We start from the raw sequence: 18464 nt of genomic DNA on the forward strand, positions 1-18464 counted from the left end.
CACTGGCAAAAGACGGAACGGGCAAGCATGAACACAGTGTGACTTACAGACACACACGATTGCAGGGCTTGGGGGCGCATAGGAGCCGCCATGCACACGGGGAGCATGAGACGCACCGATATCCTCCCCTCTTTGGGGAGAGTGGGAGGGGAAACCGCTACGGCGGCCGTGGCAAATGGAGGGATCAAAGGGAACCCACTTTAAGGGATATAGCAAGGGCAGACAAGTGAGTAAGTATCAGAGGTTTGTGGGCTTTTTCTTCCTTTTTCTTTTTTTTTTAAACAAAAATAAAATAAAGTTTTGTGTTTTTCTTGTAAGTAAAATAAATCCAACTCAATAAAAATTGGAGTTCTGTACAGAAAAAGGACGTTAACAGCGATTTAGGGAAGGGTATGACTTTGGGGCCTGTGCTGTCTAGGGCAGGAAGACAAGTAGCTATCCTCTACGTTATTATTCTTTCTTTTTGCGGTTTGAGATTTTGTGCTGTTCTGTTTTTTTTGTTTTTGTAAGAGTGCAGATTTTAGGGAAGGGAATAGAGTGTGCTTGGTACAGGATCAAGTGGTAGAATGGGACCCTTCTCCCTTCCATCCTACATAATTCCCCCCCACACCTGCTTTTTATGCTTGTATTAGCCAGGAGGAGAACAGGTAGGGCTAACTCTGCCGTACTGCTACAATTCTAGGCATGCCTAGAAGTTTCCGGCCTTTGGGACTCAAAGAGACAGGTAGGTCTCTCCCCAGCTAGTGTTGGAAGCAATAGGAGTCGTGTCATTTCTCCAAAGAAAGGTGAGAGGTCCATCAGTCCGACACAGAATTGAGGCTTAGCAGGAGTTGGCCAGGGCACGCCCCGTACCGTGCAGGATGACCCCATTTTTGTCACCACCTTCGTCAATCCTAGTCAAGGTGTCCCCATGTTGTTCAGGGAAAGAGGTATGTGTTTCCCGAAGTATGTGTGTGTGTGGGGGGTCTCCTTTCAAGTCATCCAGGGCTCAGTCTCCCAAGATTTGGGCAGGGCCAAACCTAAACGCAAATCTACCCAGTCTGGGCACGTCCCTTAGAAGCCCTTAATGTGACAGTAAGCTTCCAGAGCAGCCAGCAGGATGTAGATCAACCACAAGCTAACGAAGAGAAGGGTGGAAAGGGTTTTCGGGGTCCGGGGACCGCCCAGTTCTCCGCCGATGGGTGCCCGGCGCCGGTACAGGAGCACGGCAATGCTGACGAAGGCAAAGATGGTAAACAGCGTGACCGAGAAGGCCAGCGTGCCCGGCTGCACCCGAAACGGCTGGCCCTGGCTGGCCCAGTAGCCGGCGGCAATGGTCCAGGCCACTCCGATCCCCAGGAAGACGTTGACCGCGTTGCTGCCCGTCACGTTGCCGATGGAGGCGTCGGCGTACTGATCTTGGATGGCTGCAACTTTGCTGGCAAAGGTATCTGCGGAGAAGAGAGGAGGGATTTTTTTTTATAAGAGAGCAAACACAGGTAGGCTTAGAGCAGGAGTGTTGAACTTCTTTCAGGGGGCCGCGTTCCATTTAGGAGAAGCTCTCGGGGGCCGCATTCCAGTAGTGGGCGGCGGGGCCAGAGTCAAAAGAGAGCAAGCCAAAAAGACCAGTGTATTTCAGTTTAAAGCTGTTACTGTCAGGAAGGAAGCCTTAGAAGAGGCATTATATCTTTTTAGAACCTGTGCAAAACCCAGAACACCACCAAACAATTGGTTTTTTCGGGGGGGGGAGAGGTGTGGCGTATGGTCACCTGGGGATTCTGGGAAGGGTGGATCTGTCAGGGATGCTTTAGGGTGGATTCCTGCATTGATCAGGGGGTTGGACTTGATGGCCTTGTAGGCCCCTTCCAACTCTGCTATTCTGTGATTGGAACCCCAGTAGGGTTTGAGATTCTGCACCCCTGGTTCAAAAGATAGTCTAACCCTCTACCTTGAATAGAGGTAAGCTACTTTATATTTGAGGGATTTATGGTTGATACCACCAACCCAAATGTTTAATGCTGATTTTAACAACAACAAAAGGTCTAAAATTCTACTGGTTTTTGACCTTCCAAGACAGAGTTTAGACTCCACCCTAACCCTACTCTTTCCTTTTGTTTGAATTCATGTAACAATGAGCCAGAATTCTAAAGAATTCATTAAAATTAAATGTATATATATCTAAAGGAATATATTTTAAAATGTGCAGGTTTTGCAAGTACGTGTATGGGGAAAAAACGGCTTAAAATGCTGTCTGGTTTTATCAGGTAGACTTTGTTCACATCAGGGTTTTTTAAATTGTTGATTAATTGACTAAACATTTCAACAGTTTGAGTGTATAGATTATAGTAGGGCTGCCAACCAATTTTAGTGAATCTTCCTTTCAAACCATTCATTATTTGAATCCAGTTAAATTATGCCTGTATCTCATAGCCCTGCCAATAAAAAATGGGCACTAGCAAGCAGTTAGTTAAAGCTTTCTACCAGCTAAAGCTTCTAGTTTTCATATAGAGATATTTGCGTTTTGCAAATGCTTCTTGCAAGACCCGGCATTTGAGGACCTTGGGTTTCGCAAAGCAGCCGAGGTCTGGCAAAGTGTTCTCTTTTGAGCTGGCAGCTCAGGTTCTACAAAGCTTATATCTTAGCTGGCAGAGGAGGTTTTTTTTCAAAGCAAAAAAAATCTGCACAATGTAAAGGGTGAAATGTTCGAAAATGCTGATGCTAGAATTTTTGAAAATAAAGAGTAGCGAAGGATGTTGTGAAATCGGAATTAATATTTCAAGAAGGAGGCAGATCTATAATTAAAGTGTGTGTGTGTGTGCGTATAAAATCTTCTCCTGGTTGTGATTAAGCTTTTTAAAGAGTCATGCTTGCAGCATGGAAGGGAGGAGGGAAACTCCGTTATCTCTGATTGGAGGGCAGGGCACCTCACGCAGGCCGTAGATTTTCCGTCCCTGATAGATATAGATTAGAATATATAGATATTCCTCCCTGAGTTGTAAAAACAGGGCAGAAATGGCTGCATCCTGCCGTTGCGCAATCCAATCCTCTCCAGAACCCTGTGTTCTCTGCGACACTGCCCATGTCATATAGATATATATATTTGGGCATTTAAGCACTTTATGGGGTTGGCGTCTCTTTCAAAATGAGGTTTAGCCTTATCACCATTTCTACAACAGCCCAGCGAGCGAGCGAGCGAGAGAGAGAGAGAGCTTTTCTCATTTCTAATCCTGTTCTCCAGACAGCTTGTTAAATACAGCCGCCTCTCTCTCACTGCAACCCTCTCATCTCTCCCTCCCTCCTCCCCACACCAGCCGGTGCCACCGCTGCTGGCTTTGTCAGCCACATGTCCAAGAAGTCAAATTCTCTGCTCTTTCATCCAAGTCGTTAATATGTGCGCAAGGCTGGCCCCCGGTGAGCACACCCTAAATAGCAAGAGCAGTCTTCGGATTTGCTATAACCCATTGCATGCATCTGTGTGCATGGCTGGCCGTCATCTAGACGCTGCTGCATAGCTCTGTTCACCTGCAGGGCTGCCGCTCGGGGCTACTGAGCCACTGCCTCAGAACTTGAAACGGCTATTTTGTTCCCTAAGGTGCAAATGTGATTCATCTCCCCCTTACTCAATTTACTTGCAGTTGATTGAACTGTGTGGTGGACCAGAAGACAAAAGGAAATCTAAGATGTTCTATTGCTTTTCTTAATTTTCACCATGTTTTGAAGGTGGCCTCAAGATTATTATTATTATAAATGTAATAAAATAAATAAATAAATTGAGAGACTTTGGGCTAGTCACCGGATCTCAGTCTAAGTTCCCTCGAAAGCTGGCTCTCAGCCAAAGTGAGGGAGGAAGCAGCAGCCAGGCACCTCTCCATCGTGCCTGGGTCCAGCTCCAGCTGAGAGCCCCCTCCCTCCTGCTACCAACTTTCTCTGCAGAGGCCACCAGTGAGGGAGGAAGTAGCAGCCAGGCACCTCTCCACCGTGCCTGGGTCCAGCTCCAGCTGAGAGCCCCCTCCCTCCTGCTACCAACTGTCTCTGCAGAGACCACCAGTGAGGGAGGAAGCAGCACCCAGGCACCTCTCCATCGTGCCTGGGTCCAGCTCCAGCTGAGAGCCCCCTCCCTCCTCCTACCAACTGTCACTGCTGAACTTTGCAACTAAGATTGTAGTGCCTGAATTTGCTTTCCTTTCCCCCCAATCCCCTTTCCTTTTGTGTCATGTCTTTTAGAGTGTAAGCCTGTGGGCAGGGACTGTCAAAAAATACTTTTGTAAGCCGCCGTGAGAGCCTATTTTGGCTGAATGGCGGCATAAAAATGCATAAATAAATAAGTGACCTTACAGGATTGTTGTGAGAATAAATGACCCTTTTTAGGAGGAGAAAAAAACTGTGCAAAACCACGAAACAGAGGGAACGGTGGCTCGCTGGGTTTGGATCCCAGGAAGCCCGGATTTCCCCCCAAGCACCCGTCCTTCGTTATTGTTGACCCTGCTTTGAGGATGCCCCACCACCCACCCCTGCCTGCCCTGGCTGACCTGGCACGGAGGTCCCCAAAGCCACGAAAACCACTGCCGTGACCGAGTCTTTGAGGCCGACGGTGCAGCCGAAGTGGGCGGCCAGGTCTCCGGTGAGGGCCGTGAGCACCCCAATGAGGCAGATGGAGACGAAGAAGCAGGCCCAGCCGCACCAGTACTCGGTGGGCGGCACGAAGGCGAAAAGGACTTTCCAGAAAACCGTCAGGAAGTGCATGATGTAGTCGAAACAGGACGGGAGGCGCTCTTCGCCAGAGTCATCGTCCTCGTCGTCACCTGAGGGAAGGTATTTCTTTATTATTTAATTATACAACAACAACCTCTCTGCTCCGCTCAGTGGCCTGGTTCTGACATCAAGTTGACGAAGGCCTGGCTAGACAAATACTTGGGCGACCCTACGGAAAATAGGACAGGGCTCCTGCATCTTTAACAGTTGTATTGAAAAGGGAATTTCAGCAGGCGTCATTTGTATATATGGAGAACCTGGTGAAATTCCCTCTTCATCACCACAGTTAAAGCTGTAGGAGCTATACTAGAGTGACCAGATTTAAAAGAGGGCAGCTTTAACTGTTGTGATGAAGAGGGAATTTCACCAGGTTCTCCATATATACAAATGACACCTGCTGCAATTCCTTTTTCTGGACAACTGTTAAAGGTACAGGAGCCCTGTCCTCCTTTCCATAGGGTCGCCCTATACAGGAGGGCTACGAGCGGAATCCCCTGTAAAAATCCCATGAATGAAGCAGGGAAATTGCACCATAACCACTTTATCTGGAAGCATCTGTGATGGAGATGCTTATTGGAAGAAGCTGGAAGCAGCAAATTGCATTGTTTAGGAACATAGGTTGCTTTCTCATACAGAGTCAAGCCCCTGGTCCATCTAGCCCAATATTGTCGACACGGACTGGCAGCAGCGGCTCCCCAGGGTTTCAGGCTGGACTTTTCCCAGCCCTACCTGGAGATGCTGGAGATTGAAGCAGGGCCTCCACCATGGAGCAACATCCTGGGTACATCTCTCCATCTTTTTCAACCCCCTACCCATGTTCCCCGGCATCTTTCTTACCAGCGCTGACAGTGACGGCGCTTACGAACTGCTCCCTCCAGCTGCTACTGCCAACTACAAGTGCCAAGTTGGTCTTCTTGATTAATTTGTCCACAGTGCTCTGGAAGAGAAGAAGAATGTGTGGGGTGGGTGGGTGAGTTTCATTGGGGCGGCCCTGGCAGATGCGGTAGCAGCCATTACTGTGGTAGTCATCTTGTTGTAGATCGCAAGCTGAATAGGAGCCAACAGTGCGATATGGCTGCAAGAAAGGCCAATGCTATTTTGGGCTGCATTAATAGAAGTAGAGCTTCCAAATCACGTGAGGTACTGGTTCCTCTCTATTCGGCCCTGGTTAGGCCTCATCTAGAGTATTGCATCCAGTTCTGGGCTCCACAATTCAAGAAGGACGCAGACAAGCTGGAGCGGGTTCAGAGGAGGGCAACCAGGATGATCAGGGGTCTGGAAACAAAGCCCTATGAAGAGAGACTGAAAGAACTGGGCATGTTTAGCCTGGAGAAGAGAAGATGGAAGGCACTCTTCAAATACTTCAAAGGTTGTCACACAGAGGAGGGCCAGGATCTCTTCTCGATCCTCCCAGAGTGCAGGACATGGAATAACGGGCTCAAGTTACAGGAAGCCAGATTCCGGCTGGACATCAGGAAAATCTTCCTGACTGTTAGAGCAGTACGACAATGGAACCAGTTACCTAGGGAGGTTGTGGGCTCTCCCACACTAGAGGCCTTCAAGAGGCAGCTGGACAACCATCTGTCAGGGATGCTTTAGGGTGGATTCCTGCATTGAGCAGGGGGTTGGACTCAATGGCCTTGTTGGTCCCTTCCAATTCTGCTATTCTATGATTCTATGATTCTATGTTCTGTGCCAGTGGCCAAGAATGGCCTGGGAAATGTCATCACATCTTTTGGCATGCGGCCGCCTCCCTCCCCCCCCCCCCCCCGCCTATCCAGCCGTGACAACAAAGGTACTGGAGCGCGCGGTGGCATGAGAAACGGAATCAAATGGGGGTTGAAAAATTGATACTGGGGAAAGTATGATAATGATGCTGATGCTGAAATCAGAACTGGGGTTTGCCCACCTCCCGTGTAATTGACATGGGGATGTCCTGCTTGAGGCCATCTGGCACAAAACAAAACTTTGGGATGAACAAGATGATAAGGGACAGTCTCACGGTTCTAGGGGGAGGGGATGGAGCGTGTCCAGAAGTGGTGACCAGGCATGCGAGGGCTCTGGGAACCAAGTCCTATGAAGAACTGGGTATGAAAGAGAAGGGGATGTTTAGCTTGGAGGAGAAGAAGATTAATTAAGGGGAGACATGACAGCCGGCTTCTTAACATCTGAAGGGCTGTCACACAGAAGATGGAGCGGGTCCATCCTCTGTCACTCCAGAAGGCAGGACTAGAAGTGACGGGTGAGAATGACAGGGACGCCAATTCTGGATAAACGTTAGGGAAAAACACCCTAAAGGTAGGAGCTATTCACAGAAGCAGACTGAATAAGAAGCCAAATCAAGAGCTGGTGTGAAAATACTGCATGGAATATTTATAGGGTCAAGGAGGCAGGAGGGATTGGAATTGGGGCAGGTCTCTGGCAGATCATAGAATAGTAGAGTTGGAAGGGGCCTACAAGGCCATCGAGTCCAACCCCCTGCTCAATGCAGGAATCCACCCTAAAGCATCCCTGACAGATGCTTGTCCAGCTGCCTCTTGAAGGCCTCGAGTGTGGGAGAGCCCACCACCTCCCTAGGTCACTGGTTCCATTGTCGTACTGCTCTAACAGTCAGGAAGTTTTTCCTGATGTCCAGCTGGAATCTGGACATCAGGAAAATTTACTGAGGGAATCCGTCTTGTGGTCTTATGGGGTGGAGAAGATGCTGAGGAGCGAGGAAGAGATTTCTGACAGAAGTGGAGAATTCTGGGATGTCTAGGGTGAGAGAAAGTGGTGTCATTACCTTGAACTCATAAGATTCCTCAATGATGACTTCAAGTTTTGGGTTCTCTCCCAGGCTAGGGCACCCCATTTTGGCTATCACTTCCTCTTCTCCTTCAGGAAGCCGGTTTTCATTGGTGTCACCTGGAGTAAGATGGCAGTAAAGTGATTGGTACCCAACATCTTTCCCCCCAGGTCTCTAGTTTCCTATTTCCAGCCTCTGACCTTCCATATCTCTCCTCCATTGCTCCTTATTCTCAATCCCCCTTCAAAACTGCTGCACTCCACCTCCCCTGTGATTCGAGATCCTGCTGCAGAAATGCCAACTTTTCTTGTGACTTGGCTCCTGAGCCATTTGGACAGCAGCCTGTCATACAGAAATAAAGGATTCAAAGCTTTTCAGGTCACTTTAGCTCCACACCATGGAAAGCAGTGCCTCCTTAATTTCTATGCACCGGGTTGCTATTTAAAAGGCACAGGAGCAGGGCCAGGAAAAATGTTGGCGTCTATTTCCCCCCTTCTCCCCCAGAATTGGATAATTTTGGAAATGAGTGATCTTGATAGTGATCTTGATAGGCTGGAGTGCTGGGCTGAAAACAACAGAATGAAATTTAATAGGGATAAATGCCAAGTTCTACATTTAGGAAATAGAAACCAGAGTGCACTCCCAGAGTGCAGGACATGGAATAACGGGCTCAAGTTACAGGTAGCCAGATTCCGGCTGGACATCAGGGAAAATTTCCTGACTGTTAGAGCAGTACGACAATGGAACCAGTGACCTACGGAGGTTGTCAGATCTCCCACACTAGAGGCCTTCAAGAGGCAGCTGGACAAGCATCTGTCAGGGATGCTTTAGGGTGGATTCCTGCATTGAGCAGGGGGTTGGACTCGATGGCCTTGTAGGCCCCTTCCAACTCTGCTATTCTATGATTCTGTGAGGCTGTTTCCCCATCAAATCTGCAAGATGGTTGGATTTGCCTCTGGACCAGGGCTGGACAAACCAATTTATTTCTGGTCAGTGTCAGTTTCACATGTATTTCAATCATAAGTTTTCCCCCCCCCCCCTTAATTTCTGGAACAGTTTGTATCTTAAAATGTGCGTTTATTTCTGTACACAGCTTCCCCTAACATACGTATTTTGGTACACATTTTTTAAGCTGATAACCGCATCTCAAAATCTGAAGAAGCATGTGATCCCAAAGAGAGCTGTGGGCAGAGAATCCAACGGGATGCTTACACTTCTAGCGATTCCCTTTTGCAAGCTATGGATTCCTCCAATTCTGTTGCGCAAACAGGACCCATGCAAGGGAGATTTAGTGCTTCCTATGGGAAACCCCGAAACCAGCGGAAACATTCGTTCCTGGAAGGAGGCAGGTCAATGGCGCCCTCTTTGGTAAGCTGCACCAACCTGCCGCCTTCCAGAAATAAGAGTTTCTGGTTGTTTCAGGTCTCCCCAAAAGCGCTAGATTGCCATTGCCCAAGGGATGGGAGCCGCTTTCGCAACAGAATTAGCGGGGTGTAAGAGAATCAGTGGAGGACATAAGCATCCTGTTGGATTCTTCCCTGTTATGATTCACATTTTAGCCTGGGAAGTGCGAATTAGTTCGGTTCGCTTTAAAAGGAGGACCAGATGAAATTCTCTCCCATCCCTGGACTGAAAAAAGTGTGTGTGTGTGTGGGGGGGGCATCCTGAGCCTAGCTCATCACGCAAAAATCATATATGTATCCTGCCCTCGGTCTGCAACATGTTGTGGTCCAACCAGTGTAAGCTGGTGGCTCTTATTGTGGTGAACCCATTCTGGATTTCAGGCAGAACCTGGTAGAACCTTGAAAGGAGCCGAACCCTATCCCCAAAATGGGTCCAGTGTTTTGGAGAGCCACTGTAGAGTTCTGGCTGATGGTGACTGATAGCTTCATCCCACATACCTGCTTCCCTCGGATTATCCCCGTAACGCTAAGCTTTTGTGGTTGTTGTTGTTTTTGCTACTGGGACAACAGCGATCCTTTGTATACTAGGAAGTGAGTTTAAGGGGGGAAATGTAAAAAAAACCATTAAAAAATCAACAGATGACCCAATTCAAGTCAAATTTGGTATGCTTAAAGCGCTCCCTAATATCTATTACTGTGCCAATTTTGGTGTCTTTATCTTTAAAGCTTATGCGGGTGTAAGCATTTGTTTAAAATCCTGCTCCTACACCCCAACGGCGGCTCGGAAGATACGCTCAAAATGTAGGGGCTAAATACGGCGAATCTTTTGGCTTTATAGCACAATTAAGGCAGGATGCATGGGAGTACTTTACAATCAAAGCGGATTATAAGGTGGAAAACTTCTGAGTCCTTTGCATGCAATTCACAGTGATTGCACAGTATAACGTTGGTATGATAAAGCTCTGAAACCCAGAATGGATTCACACACCCCACCGAAATTGGAGCCACCGGCCTATGCTGCGTCCAATCGATATCCCATTCTGCTTTTCCCCTTGACTGTCTTAGACAACAGTCTAAGACGGTTAGACTGTTGTCCCTTGCACAACACATTTGCTTGCTCTCTGGCCAACCCAATCAGTCGTGTAGTGGAACCAGGGGGCTCACAGGGGACGCAGCGCGTAGCAGGAGCATTGGCATCACGGCACCCTGCTCAGACTTCACTGTCTCCTCTGAACCTAACTGTAGTCCTCATGGTAAGCCCTGGAAGGCAGCGGAAGGAGTTTTTCAAGCCAGAATCTATGGTTCACTGCGGCAATGCAGGAAACCGTAGGTTCTAGGATGGGCGATTCGGACCCCAAAGAGCTGCTTCGGGGTTTGTCGATATGGATCAACGCAGTGGCTGGAATGAGCGGCTGCAATTCAAAATTCGCCATTACACCACTGCTCCCGATGGCCCTTGTCCCTGCCAACTCTCTGTGCTTACCGTGCCGTGGGCCCGTGTCCAGCAGCTCTGGTGGTCCCAACTCCAGGTGGAAGTTCTTGTTTTTCTCGTACTCCTCATCGTCAATAATTTTAATTTCAATGTATTTCCTGCGGGTGAGAAAGAACGCCCCAGGGTGGGTGGGTGGGTGGTCACTCACCGGAACCTCCCAGGAGTGGGCACCAGGCATGCTCATGTATCCTGCCATCTTGTTTAGGTCACCACCAGCTCCAGGTTTTTGAGGGTCTTTGGGCATGCGCCCCCCTCCCTCAGTGAGTCTGCCTTCTCTCTGCCATTTTCACCAGCCGCTCTTCCTCCTCCTCCTCCTCTTCCTCATCATGGCTCCCACTTGCTTGCTTGACAGGCCGAGAGCCAGGGAGCAAGGCGGCTGTGACATCTCATGCTTTTCCTTACCACCGCCACCACCACTGTCTGGGCCAGAATAAGTGAACAAGTAGGTTGCAATGGTGAGGAGGAGGAGGGGGCTCTTGTCCATGGGCCCCTTCTGTGGTGTGGGTCCTCAGCAGCGGCCCAACTATGCCAGTCCTTGATGGTCTGGCCAGTCTCAGGTGTTTGTCACCTTTCCTTTTTCTTCCGGATGACTGGAGCCGAACAAATGGGAATTTAGCAGACCAGGCTTTACTTGGCACAAAGATGAAGAGAGCAGAAAAGCATCGTCGGCTTAATTTCTGTGTAGCAAGCAGCTGTTAAGGATTCAGGAGCAGGGCCAGCGGGGTGGCTGGCTGGCTGGCTGGCTGATAAGGCTGGCAAACCTCCACCCAATGGCCTCCTCCCAACATCCTACTGCTGTTCTTTCCCCATCGCTACAACGGCTCACCTTGGCTTATCCACAACCCTTTCACTAGCCAAGCCGAGACCCTAGATGGCAGCTTTCCCCAGATGTGTTAGACTACATCTCCCATCTTTCCACAGACAGGATGATAGGGGTTGTAGTCCAACACAGCCAGAGGACACCAGGTTGTGGAAGATTGCTCTACGGTCGCAGCCCGCCCGCCCTGGAGACCTGAGTCTTGCTCGGTCCTATCTATTTAATTCCTTCATTCCAAGCATAAATAGAATAGGTGCGTGTTCAGAGGAGGGCAACCAGGATGATCAGGGGTCTAGAAACAAAGCCCTATGAAGAGAGACTGAAAGAACTGGGCATGTTGAGCTTGGAGAAAAGAAGATTGAGGGGAGACAGGATAGCACTCTTCAAATACTTGAAAGGTTGTCCCACAGAGGAGGGCCAGGATCTCTTCTCGATCCTCCCAGAGTGCAGGACACGGAATAACGGGCTCAAGTTAAAGGAAGCCAGATTCCGTCTGGACATCAGGAAAAACTTCCTGGCTGTTAGAGCAGTACGACAATGAAACTAGTTACCTAGGGAGGTTGTGGGCTCTTCTCCCACACTAGAGGCCTTCAAGAGGCAGCTGGACAACCCTCTGTCAGGGATGCTGTAGGGTGGATTCCTGCATTGAGCAGGGGGTTGGACTCGATGGCCTTGTGGGCCCCTTCCAGCTCTGCTATTCTATGATTCTATGATAAAGCGATGAAGGGAATATGGAGGGACATGGTTTGTCAGTTACATTTCTATCCCACCTTTCCTGTAAACGAACCCAAGGTAGCATAGGTGGTCCACGTCCTGTGCATTTTACCCTCACAACAACCCTGCAAGGTAGTTCAGGCTGAGAGACAGGGCTTGGCCCGAAGCCACCCAGGGAGTTTGCGCCTATTTCCCCTTTCCCTAACATGGCTGACTTGAGCCCCAAACTGGTCCATGTGCCGTAGGCAGAGAGACTCCCTGCAAACTCCTGTCACAGCTATCTTTACTGGCACGCCTCCCGCGCCTTGAACGGCAGCCTAGCACACACGCCTTAAGCGAGCTGATGGATGGAGATAAGAAAAGTAAGGCGGTAAAAGCTTTCCCGTTTTCATTTCTGTCTGCCAGGCTGTTGCTAAAAGACGCAGGAGCGGAGCTATCTAAAACAGTGGTAATACAGGAGACGGCAGCGTGTGATTATTTATTTTTAAGGTCTGTCAAGCAACAGCTGGGAGACCTCCTCTCTTGCTTGGAAGAGGCGATGGACCCAGCTAGCTGTCACATGCGCACCTCACATTTCCGTTCACGCTTACTCATGTCTGCCACCCCTGTCCGGGTCTCACTTTTGAGCCCTCCCTTCGCACACGCTTGCTCTGACACGCTCCGGTTGATTCCCACGCGCGGGGCTGTTGAAATCCGCTCTTGTCTCTCTCGAGCTGCAGCCCGCCAGCCACTCACCCCAACATTTTCACGCTCTCCTGCGTGTGCCGTCAGCCAGATGTGCCACTCATCTTCAACCCCCCCCCCAACACACACACATACACACACCACCATTGCCACTTCCCCGCTCTCGTGCAATTAGGTCAGCGCCTGTCAAACCAGGAGCTGAAGGTTGCTGCGGCGTTGCGTGGCGGGTGAAAGATTAATATTTCCAGAAATTAATTCCATGTGTCTCATGGAGCCGGAGGGAGAGTGAGGGTGGGAGAGTTTGGCGGAGGGTGGGGGCGGTTAAGGCAGCCAAGCAGGAAATTATGAGGAGAGGATTTCTGAAATGGACGGAGATGTGTGTGCGTTTCTTCTATGCATCGTGGACCTGGCTTGGCCGTGCAACTTGTGAAGGTTCCTCTTGAAGAAAAGGTGCAACTGAGCATGTACAGAGTGCCCGTAACTAAGGTCACCTTCCTCATGAGCATGCTCCCATGGCTTTAAAATCACCCTGTGTGCAGTAAACATGCTGCTCCTCATTTCTTTGCGCTTGCCAGGCAAATTTTGCTATAAATTCTGCTTTATAGCAAAATTTCAGCACATGCTGAGTAAAAGGCACAGGCGATGGCCGCAGTGGTGACGGGGTGGAGATGAACTGGGTTGACATTAGGGAGGTGGGGATTTTGTAAAATGTGTTCCATCTGCGGGTTGTCAGACACCTTTCGTTCCGTCATCTGCTCATTGGCAGAATTGGAGTTTTCCCCATTTCCCGAATTTGTGTGAATTCGCACCTGCGCAAATCCGCCCAAATCCACATTTTCATGCTTTAGCCCCTGGGGGAAATGTGCATTTTCAGCCGGTGTTTATTTTTTATTTTACGTCTTTTTCTACAGCTAAATTTGTGTTCTGCCTCCGGCTTGCAAAGTTTGCTTGGGTTCTTCCAGGGGCACCAGTGGCTTCGTGTGGCGTGCACAGCCCCAAGGCAAGGACTTGACTGGAGCTGGGAAAAACAGCCACTGGTCTGCCCAGGGTCAAGGCGATAACGTCAGTAGCTGTGGCCAAACACACTGATGTCATCTGGCCCACGGACAGCCTTTTGGGGGTGGATTCAGCGAAAGAAAATGCAATTTCCACTTGTGTATTTATGCTATTCCACTAAATCATAGTGCCACCTAGAGGTTGTGTAGCGGAAAAGCAAGAAAGGAAATCATATTAATACAAATCTATGTCTCCTCCTCCTCCTCCTCCTCCTCCTCCTCCTCCTTTTTTGGTGATGCATTTCCTATTTCTTGCCCATCTTACAGTGCACACAATGAGGATTCTTCCAGAGCAGCTCTAAAAACGACACGTTTCTTCTCTCCTAGTTCAATTCTTTGCTTGCTTATTACAGACATTTCTCACCTGCCTTTTCAGCAAATTCCTATGGTGATTTACCCCCCTCCCCTCCCAAAAAACCCATTGAAACTGATTAAAAACAGTAAAACCCTAAGAACGACCTAGTAAAAGCTACAAAATCCTTATTATCAAAGAGCAGTGTAATACCCTGAGCAGAGATAAAACAGAGTAAATTAAACAATTGGGTGTGTTTTTTTAAAAATGTTTGCCTGGTGTTGAACTGAGACCAGAATAAGTGTGACTTAAGGTGGCCATCTGTCATCTTTTCCAGAGGACCGTTCTCTATTGGAAGTCTGCCCTAATGCAGTTTTGAAGTCAAAAAATCACAAAAAGCACCACCATCACCTGGACAGCAGGCTGAAAAGGCAAGCCCACACAGGTCATCTTCCACACAACGGTAAGATGATTTCGACATTTGCACCTATACACATACATTAGCATCTCCAGGGACAGGGATGTGCTTGGGACAGCCGTCGACACCTTTACAGGGCAATTGCATCTACGTGAAGATTTTGTTTCCGATCCAAACATCCCATATAAAACAGCCCTTGTTTGCTAAGGGCTGCAAAACATATCCGTTGCATTACTCTGAACGCTAACGCCGTTGACTGTTTAGGCCATCTGTTAAACTGACTCTTGTTTTCTGTTTTCTTATTACACGATGTTTTAAGTTATGCTGCTTGCATTGAATGGGTTTGCATGATCACGCAGGGGAAATAAAGCCACTGTAGCTTATTCTACACACAACCCCTCGCACACCAGTCACACGTGCCAGGGAGGGTTGCACAATTACCTTTGGCAGCGTGGCTTGTGTTGCAGAAACCTGGCCATCCAGAAGCCAACACAAGCCCATTGAGAGCAACAAGAGAAGATGGAGGGGAGACATGAGAGCACTCTTCAAATACTTGAAAGGTTGTCACACAGAGGAGGGCCAGGATCTCTTCTCAATCCTCCCAGAGTGCAGGACATGGAATAACGGGCTCAAGTTACAGGAAGCCAGATTCCAGCTGGACATCAGGAAAAACTTCCTGACTGTTAGAGCAGTGCGACAATGGAATCAGTTACCTAGGGAGGTGGTGGGCTCTCCCACACTAGAGGCCTTCAAGAGGCAGATGGACAACCCTCTGTCAGGGATGCTTTAGGGTGGATTCCTGCATTGAGCAGGGGGTTGGACTCGATGGCCTTATAGGCCCCTTCCAACTCTACTATTCTATGATTCTAAGAGCAAATCTACCAAGCACAAGACTGGCACACGTGGGGTGGGGGAAATAAGCCCCCATGGTTTATTATTTCCCCTCCGTGATGGTGCGAATTGGACTACTGGCTATTAGTCGCATATAACGGAATATTTGACTATAAAGCATTGATGTATTGACTCTAAACTGACCCAAGAACCAATGAGACATTGTGGTTCAAGTGTTGGACTGGGACTTGGGAGATCGAGGTTCTAGTCCCCACTGGGTGACTTTGGCCCAGTCGCTCTCAGCCTAACCTACATCACGGGGTTGTCGTGAGGATAAAATGGAGGGCAGGAGGAAGATTAAGAAAGCTTCCTTGCAGGAAGAAAGGGGAAACAGGAATATGATAAATAAATAAATACGTGCAAAACTTATGCAAATCGCTGTCCTCTTTTTGGTGATTTGTAAGTGACCACACTAGTAAACCTCGCCAGGGAAAGTGTTGCCACAATCATGGTGCCACCACCGAGAAGGCTATTGACCATAATGCAACCCGTTTACGAGGGGGCCTTGAGCCAGGTGCCTTCGGTAGGTCCAACTCCTGCCTTGCTGATCTTGTTCCCCTCCACCCAGTCACCCAGAGGGAGAAGGCAAGACAGGTGGAGGCTGCAGCTCCTTCTCCGTGTTCCTCTCGCTGTTCTGTTGCTCGAACAGAGCAGGCAAATAGGCAGGAACTGCTGAGGAGGAAGAGCCGCAGGGCGAGAGGGTTTCAAGGGTTGGCAGTTGCCCCTCTGCTGGGGTGTGGACCATGACAGGTGCCCAATGATGCTGACCCCTGCCTCAGAGAGTTACATTAAAGCAACATCTTCATCACCCATCGTGAATTTCCATGCTCACCCCAACCACTTCGCTTGTTCGCACCCACACCCACACACACCCCGTTACCCCGTCTCTTACATGGTCTCGTCATTCTGGAACTCCACCTTGCCGGCAACCTCGTCGTAGTCCTCTCCGGCCTTCGCGGTGCCCTCAATGGTGTGGAAGGGGATGGCCACTCGCCCCCGGGCCCCCGAGGTCCTCAGCACTTTGATGCGCACGGCGCCCACGCTCTCGCTCACCCGCATGGAGGCCCCGTCGAAGGTGAAGATGCCGGCGTGGTCGTCGTCAAAGATCGTGACGGTGGCCATCTTGGAAGGTCCCAGGCAGGCTTTGGGATGCGGCTCGGGCCCCGGCTCAGCCCAGGCCGCCCGCACGTTGCTGAGGTGGACGTAAAAGTACTCGTCCTCCTCGAAAATGTCGTCATCGATTATTCCTACCCGGACCTCCTTGTGAGTCTCGCCCGGCTTGAAGAGCAAAGTGCCCTCCGCAAATTCGTAGTCGGAACCGGCATTGGCCGTTCCGTCCTCGGTGCGGAAGTCCACTCGCAGGGTGACGCGGGCCGGGTCCCCTCCTCGCCGGGCCACGGTCAGCACCACTGAGCCGCAGTTCTCGAAGCACTGATAATGCGATGGCTCGAAGCCGACTTTGGTCACCGACTCGTCTTCTTCCGCGCGCACCTCCTGCATGCTGACGGCCTTGCGGGCCTGGTCAGCGGCATGTTTCTTGAGGATGTTCCCTGCTCCAATCATCATGCGGGTGGCCTGGATGCGGTAGAAGGCCCTGCTCTTCTGCTGCTGGACCAGCACGTGGTAGTTGGCCATCTCAATTAGCTGCTCCATGTCCTTTTCCGGATGTTTCTGTTTGAGGTCCCTCAGAGTGCGGGCCATATCGCGGCGGGCCTCGTCATCTTGGTCCTTCCCGGCGTCCACAAGGCCTTCAGAGCCTTCCTTTAGTGAGTTGTCCATCTCCATGCCAAGCTTCGGATAGCCCGTGTCACCCTCAGTCTCAATAATGAGGCCCCGAGTCTTGTCAGCACGGTATTTTTTCTGGACGTACTTGTAGAAGAGCAGCCTCCGGTCTGCCACCCAAGCCTGGACCACACAGATTGGGAAGAAGAGGAAGGTCAGGAGGCCTTCCCATAATTCCACGATTCCAGGAGAGAACCAGGCCAGGATGAGGTACAGCCAAATGTAGGCGAAGATGCTCCACGCGGCCGTGACGAAGAAGACCCGCAAGTGTTTGATGCGCCGGACCTCCCCCTCGGGGACCACGTGGACGCAAATGGCGATGATGATGAACATGTTGAAGGCGGCGCTGCCCACGATGGTGCTGGGCCCCATGTCTCCTGCGTTGAAGCCGTGGCCCACGATTTCGATGATGGATAGGAGGATCTCGGGTGCCGAGGAGCCCAGCGCCATCAGGGTCAGGTTGGAGACGGTCTCGTTCCAGATACGGATGGTGGTGGTGGTGGTCTCACCGTTGGGTTTCTTGATGGTGATCTCCTTTTCCTGCGAGGTGATGACTTCGATGGAGGCCATGAAGCGGTCAGCAATGATGGACATGCCCAGGAACATGTAAATCAAGGCCACAAAGTAAACAATGGCCCGTGCCACCTTATCACCCACAGAGGGGTTCTGGGGGAGCCAAACCGGTAAGATCACGCCTTCCTGGCATTCGGTAATCTCCTGACACTTAGCGCTCCAGTTGCCGCCATCGGCAGACATTGCCCCAGCCCCAGGTGGGCCCTGGTGGTCGTCCACTGTTGCCAGTGGTGACGGGAGGAACAAGGCCAACAGCAGGGCAGAAGCCTTCAGCCGAGAGAGATGCGACATGGTAAGGAAGATGGCACCTGTTGGGAAGGAAGGAGAGCATTACTGAGGCTGCCATTTTGGTTTCTTCGGCAGAATATCTGAAATGGCCAGGCCGGGGCTGGAGGTTTTTGTGGGCTCTGGACAGGAGACGCTCTGCAGGCCAAACATGGGACCTAACGTCAACTCCACTCACGCACTAATGGTATGAGTAAGTCCTCACAACCGAGTGGGGTTTTGGGCAGGAGGGTTACCAGAACCAGGAACTCTAGGCCCAATTCACGTTCATCTACCCTGTCGCTTGTGAAAACCGGGACAGGGCAGGTTGGCCAGCCAGCAGTATGGCGGAAGAATGAACTCTTGCGCTGAAAGGGACCGTGACGGAGGAAGAAATGGTAAAGCAACCCCGTCTTTGTGCTGATCTTTTCTGGGCCTAGAGTTGCTTTCCAGGAATACTGAGCCCAGTGGACGGAGTGGGATCAGAAGGACCCACGGCACAACCAGACGGGTCAGGGATGGGGTGACGAAGGTGGCCATGTGTGCCCTACTTCACCAAGGAC

At 50.2% G+C, this 18464-nt stretch overlaps 1 protein-coding gene across 1 annotated transcript; it reads right to left on the bottom strand.

Moving 5' to 3' along the window:
• Positions 1–901: 901 nt before the first annotated feature.
• LOC134411887 (sodium/calcium exchanger 1-like) lies at positions 902–17931 on the bottom strand. Its single transcript, XM_063145588.1, has 6 exons — positions 16175–17931; positions 10403–10509; positions 7514–7635; positions 5569–5668; positions 4509–4781; positions 902–1430 (listed from the first exon to the last, which is right to left on the bottom strand). The coding sequence occupies exons 1-6, from the start codon at positions 17926–17928 to the stop codon at positions 1054–1056; spliced, it is 2733 nt and encodes a 910-aa protein (XP_063001658.1). The 5' UTR covers positions 17929–17931; the 3' UTR covers positions 902–1053.
• Positions 17932–18464: the final 533 nt, after the last annotated feature.

The sequence above is a fragment of the Elgaria multicarinata genome, chromosome 21 (genome assembly GCF_023053635.1).
Source record: "Elgaria multicarinata webbii isolate HBS135686 ecotype San Diego chromosome 21, rElgMul1.1.pri, whole genome shotgun sequence".
In the NCBI taxonomy this organism is placed as follows: domain Eukaryota; kingdom Metazoa; phylum Chordata; class Lepidosauria; order Squamata; family Anguidae; genus Elgaria; species Elgaria multicarinata.